This window comes from Propithecus coquereli, unplaced genomic scaffold (assembly GCF_000956105.1).
Source record: "Propithecus coquereli isolate 6110/MARCELLA unplaced genomic scaffold, Pcoq_1.0 Scaffold205, whole genome shotgun sequence".
Taxonomy (NCBI): domain Eukaryota; kingdom Metazoa; phylum Chordata; class Mammalia; order Primates; family Indriidae; genus Propithecus; species Propithecus coquereli.
Genome location: NW_012145523.1, coordinates 2860576 through 2867005, shown reverse-complemented (window position 1 = coordinate 2867005; position 6430 = coordinate 2860576). Strand labels below are relative to the sequence as shown.

Genomic DNA, 6430 nt, shown 5'->3' with positions numbered 1-6430 from the left:
CCGTAAGTCAATGGTCAGCAAACTATGGCCCACAGGATTCATTTTATAAATTACATATAATTAAGATAAATATCAAATATTTAGACTTCAATTTACTTTTTATTTTAGTAACTCTGCCAAAATATATATATAAGAATAGTTCATGTATTAGAAATTATACATATTCTATTTTACAAAACAAATATCTTTTCCTAGTAGATGATTAATGAAACATTTTAATAAATAAGCTAATATAATCCCTCTGCAAAACAAAACAAAACAAAACAAAACAAAAACTGCCTCAGTATTGGTTTTAGCAGAAATAACTTAGGGAAATGAACTAGTTATACGATCTTCTAGAATTTTCTATAAGGAAATAATATAATTTGTTTTCTTAAACATACAGAACCCATCCTATAGTTCAAAATTCCTGGAAGTTAATAGAAGAATTAAATATTTGATTATAACTTAAAAATCACTTTCCCATGCTAGAAAAGCACTTACTGATATACTGAGACCTGCATACGAATTAAGATAAATATACAGATATTATACTAAGTTTCAGAATCTTATTAAATAAATAATTATATTCATTATATTCAAAAATTAAATGAGATTAAGTTTCACAGTCATCAACACTTGCCTTTCTCTGATTTTGGACAATAAACATGTGAGTATAAATTTCAAAATATGTTATTTTCATGGTACACTGTAGACAAAAACAGGTGACAGCATCCTGAGAATACTAAAGTATGATCAGTGTTACGAGGTAAACAAAACTAAAGCAAAAACAAAACAGCATGCTGGGAGGCCAAGGCAGGAAGATCGCTTGAGGTCAGGAGTTCAAGACCAGCCTCAGCAAGAGCGAGACCCTGTCTCTATTAAAAATAGAAAAATTAGGCAGGTGTGGTGGCCTGTGCCTGTAATCCCAGCTACAGGAGACTAAGGCAGGAGAATCCCTTGAGCCCAGGACTTTGAGGTTGCTGTGAGCTAGGCTGACCTCATGGCACTGTAGCCCAGGTAACAGAGCAAGACTCCGTCTCAAAAAAAAAAATTATTAATAATTTTTCCAAATCTCTTAACTATATATTCTGATAATAAAAAGTAATACTAAAAAATTAAGGTTTTGTCATCATTCTAGGACAGAAAAAGAAAAGGTTGCTCTTCTTTCTTATGATTATGAAACTACTAGGAGAGCCAGAAATGGCAGCATCCATTACTTTTCTGGGGCAGAGAAAACTAAACCGTATAGGACACTGAATTAAATTCTAAACATTCAGTGTTCTGGATGGTTGACCATGGTGGTCTACTTAAAATCACAAAGTGATTACGAAATTTGTGGTTAATCCATGTTCTTTGCTTTTCTTCATTTTTTCCTGCAAATTCTTCACTTCATTTATGACCAACTTAAACCATACAGCAGAGAATAAATGAGAGGGTTCAACCGACTAGTCATAGAAACATTAGCTCAAAAAATCAACAACAACAAACATAATGCTCCTTCCCAAAACCAAATTTGGTCAAACTACATGCTAAGAGATCTAAATTTTTTTCCCAAAGTTAAAACTATTGGTTTAATTTAGAGATTTGAAACTTTTTCTGTAATTTATTTTTTATGCTACATATGATTTTAAATAATCTAGGCAAAACTGAAATTCCAACAAGGTAATGTTTCTTCAAGAGTATTAAGTTCAAGGTGCTGACTATCAATATAAACAATGTATAACTGTATTCTTTTTTGTTAATGTTTCCATTAAAATATTTCCTTGTAAGTAAGATTAATCTAAGTAGTTCAAAATCTTCTCCCTGCTGATGATATTAGAACAGCAATACATCAGTGTTACCTCCAGTATAGACTATTATATTTATCTAAGGTTCCAGGGCAGAAAATAGACATTTCTATGCCAATCCCATGCCATGGAAGTAGCAGACAAAAAGATTATACCATTTTAGTATTTTGTTATCAAAATGAATCACCCATACTTTTCTCAAATATTTTAAACATCAGAGTTCTGAATAATGGCAGGTTTATTTTATAAACAGGAAGACTATTCTATCATTATACAAATAAATCCAAAAGGAACAAAATATAATTCCCAAAGGAACTCGAGAAAGAAAACTTTCATTGAGAGTCTTCTCCATCTAGTACATTCTACATATATTACCTAACACACTCCCTGTGGGATAAGTATAATTAACACCGTTCAGTAAAGGAAGAAACTGAGGTTGAAGTCCTATCTAGTAAAATACAGATCTGTCTTATGCTAAAGCCTACATACCTTCCATTAAATCATAATGACTTCAAAAAGGTCATATACGAGTCTCATTGATATTGTGAAACAAGGTTGTTTCAGATGAAAAAGAGTAAATTATCTGAGATTCACATTTCCTCTGAGAAACAGAAAAGACACATTCCCGGGTTGAGCTTTGTGTCTTTTTTTAAAATGTGGAACTGTAGCATTCTACCTATCCTTTCAAAATTTAATGCAGTTCGACATTAGAAATATCAAATGACAAAAAAATTAGTATGGTGAGTGTGAAAAGTTACATATGTTCTAATAGACCACAATGTCCACAACATTCAGTAAAACTGTCTTAAAAAATTAAACTTTAATAAATGGTCAGTAAGTCAAATTTACAAATCAAATTCTTGTTTAATAGAAAAGAATGAATTTGTCTTAAGTCCTAACTACTGAATTTTCAAAGGTCTGTAATAAGTAATACAGTTTTCACATGAAATCATCACAGTATGACATTATTTTATGAGGAGCATATGCCGTAAGTCAATGGTCAGCAAACTATGGCCCACAGGTCAAGTCGACCCCACTACCTTTTTTTTTATAAAGTTTTACTGAAACACATGCATGTCTATTTGCTTATGTATTGTCTATGGCTGTTTTTGCACTACAACAGCAGAGGGGAACAGCTCGGACAAATACCATACGGCCTATAAAACCTAAAATATTTACTGTGTGGCCTCACACAGAAAAAGTTTGCCAACCACTGTCATAAGCCATCATTACTTATATTTGTTCATAAAATAAATATCTGCATATTAATACATGAATATTTTGAAAAACTCTATAATATATCTAAACAAAATTACTAGATCACTCAAATATTAATTTCAAATGTTTCCATCTCTCTTCATATACCTAGGATTGAAATTCTAATGGCATCTACAAAAAAATGTTTCCCATTGGTAACCTGTATGTTACCAATGTATCCTTTTTCATTTATCCCTTCCAAAATTCTCTTCTGGCTTTTTACATTTTAAATATAATTTCAAAAAGCCCACATTATCAGTTCTAAGTTCTTTCTTTACTCAACCTCCTCCTTCCTAACTTTCCCCCTCTACTACACTACAATTTCCAGCAAGAATATTATACAATTCGATAACACATAAACAATACTCAGTAGTCAGCACCAATCTTGTTTTTACTAGACATGAAGTGGGAGAAAGGTACTGGCTCTTTCTTTTAAGGAAGCAATTCACTCAAAGAATATAAAATCAGGTATATTGTACAAGCAGGCATAGGTACAATCAGTTAATGGACCAAAATAACTAAATATAAAATGAGAGACATAAATAAAGTTTTCTATAGTTGAATGAATTCCCAAGTCTCTTGAGAACGACTTAGGCAGTAAGTATTTAATAGTTTCAAATTCCAGTCTATAGTGGTCAAAATTGCATAGTAATGATTTTGGGAGTCCAACCTCAAAATGTCAGTATCTCTATTGTACATTCATTATAAAATAAAAAATAAGCAAATTTGGGTGGTGAATTACTATATAAATCATAATGTTTATAAATTAATTCATTAATTTAGCATTATCTCTATCTTGATAGTTAAAGATCTTTTGGCTTTAAAATTTAGAAGACTATTTAGTAATGTGAATGTTTCAGACCTATACAAATTTTAATAACTTATTGCTAAGCTGTTTATATAAAGATCAGTTTTTGCTCAGCACAAAATTTTAAAACATTCAATATTACATTTCAAAGTGAATTTTAATACAACCATTTAAGATTTCTTGACAATAAATGGTAATTTATAAGACATAAAACAAAATTTATCTGATCAAGAAAAATGCCAAACAAAAGCATTGATTTATTCAGTTTTTAATGTATAAAAGAAAAAAATGCCTTCCATGTCTCAATATCAGAATGCATTTTTTAAATAATGCATAATTCTCAATTTACCAGAATTTGGTACAAATCACGAGAGGAAAACAGATTAAGGAGAAGGAATGAAATATGAATCTCAGGATACCTGCTCTCTTTACACACCATCCACTGTTTATACTGCTCTTTCTGGCTCCACTTTCTTGCTTCAGCTGCTAATTTGATTAATGCCCTAATGATGACCTGCTCTGTTGCACCCCCTCCTAAACTAGCCTGCTTGCCTTTGTCCTCATTAGTAAACTCATGGATAAAATAGAGATGTATGTGCCTGGAGCAGGTGTGTGAGGATACAAAGTGTTGCTGCTAAGTGTTGTTGCTAAGTGTCAATGTTGCTCTGGAGGTAGTGGTATTGACAAAGGCTAGTAAGAAAAAGGGTCATGTAAAAAGCTTGTTAAAATAAAGTTGGAGATCAATTTGGGAACACTGTTTCACCAAGTAATAGACATCTTAACAAAACGGCAGATTTATCTCTGGCAAAAGTATACTTTCTGGGCTTAAGGATAAGTTTCCAATATGGTGGTGAGAACACAGGTAATATGGAAAGCACAGTTCTATATTCTTTCCCATCTGAGCAAGTAGCTATGGAGTCTGTTTTGGTATGAATCAAATATATTTTAAAATAACAACTAATATATAAAGTTAACATTGATCTATTGTATTTTAAATGATATACATAATTCACATTAAATGCCTTTCAAATGTATTCTTTTAATACATTTCAATGTTTTATAAAGAAACAAATAAAGACAAGGCTAGATCTATAAAAAATAAATTTTGAACCAGTAAATAGTCAAATGAAAATGTTAAATAGCAAGGATTTTAATAGTTTATTATACTATAGATTTGAAAAGGTAAGCAATATATAGAAAATAAAGTTAAATCTTTTATAGTTACAGCTCTTTCCAAGAAGTAATCATCAGAATTACCAGACATAAGCATATACAGCTGGAACCCAACATGGATAAATAAAAGAGGTAGAAACATAAATTTAAATGGTTAAAAGTTCTCTTAATAGAACAGGTCTGGTTAAAATCCACGTTTTTACAGTACAGAACACCACTGAAATGCTAAGGTCACGTAATTATAAAGTATAACCACTAGATGGAGGCAAAGTACTTACAGTTGGTGATGTAGCAGCAGAGAGCAAAGGTAAAATCCCTCCACAAGCAATGATGATGTTGTCTACCATTTGGGAAATGAGGTGAATTGTGTTATGTACAAAAATAATATTTTCATTGCTATTGACGAAATCCATTACAGACTTTGTGGAGTGGCTAAAATAACATAAAAACAAAACAAGTGAACATTTACTTGGCTTACAAATAAGAGGTTCACACTTATTTAGAATAACATTTTTAAAGTGAAAAATAATTATAGTATATTGAGAAGAGCTAGAAAAATTTGAAGTGAAGGTATTAGAAAACAATTTGTAACTGATGTGTCATATTACCAAAAATTAAGCATTTGTCTCTGCAGGGTTTCTTATGCCCAACTGTATTAACTCATTATTTTGTCTCTGCTTGAAAAATACAGTATTAACTAGATTCTTAGACATATGGCTAGGTCAATGAATTTGGCTAAAATACTTATTTTTGCCAAAGCTGGTTGTTTTGTGTTGAACGGCAAAACCTTTTAAATATACAAAGGGTATGTCTAATGTTAAAGATAATATGGAAACTCAAAATATAACCAAAAGAAAAATTTCATAAATAAGTAAAAATAAAATTTGAAGTGAAAAACCTGAAAAGTTAACTGAAAGTTTCATTTTTAGGCAGTTTCAATTTGTCATATCACCAATGACTGCAGCCCCACCTTTGATCACCCATGTGAAAAATGTATCCTGCTAGTCACAAAAGTGACATAATAGGGAGTATAAATAAATCAGTAAAAATTCAAGAACTTATTACATTAAAAAAGGGAAAAAGATCTCAAAGTAGGTTGGCAGTGAGGCTTTCCCATACAAAACATGCAACGTAGACTCCAAAAAAAAAAACACTGCTTTCATTTGGTGTCAGTCAACAACATGAAATGTTTTCTAACGGGAAAAAATGAAAAAGGAGATTACCCTATGATCAAATTTGAATCAATGATTCTCACTTTCTTAGAGTTGTGAAATACTATCTATTATTGTTTCTTAGATTTAAAGACATTTTCTCCTATCCTAAAAATAAGGTTCTATCTTTAAAAAATTTAAATTACATTAAATTCTATTTGGGAAATTTCTTGAGAGCTTATGAAAGAAAACAAAGAGACATAGTATGTGGA

At 30.9% G+C, this 6430-nt stretch overlaps 1 protein-coding gene across 1 annotated transcript in view; it reads right to left on the bottom strand.

Moving 5' to 3' along the window:
• LOC105810121 (neurobeachin-like) overlaps window positions 1–6430 on the bottom strand; it is a 160292-nt gene that overhangs the window by 86208 nt on the left and 67654 nt on the right. The window contains exon 6 of the mRNA XM_012644040.1: window positions 5286–5439. Coding sequence (XP_012499494.1) covers window positions 5286–5439 — 154 coding nt within the window. The remainder of the gene's footprint in view (window positions 1–5285; window positions 5440–6430) is intronic.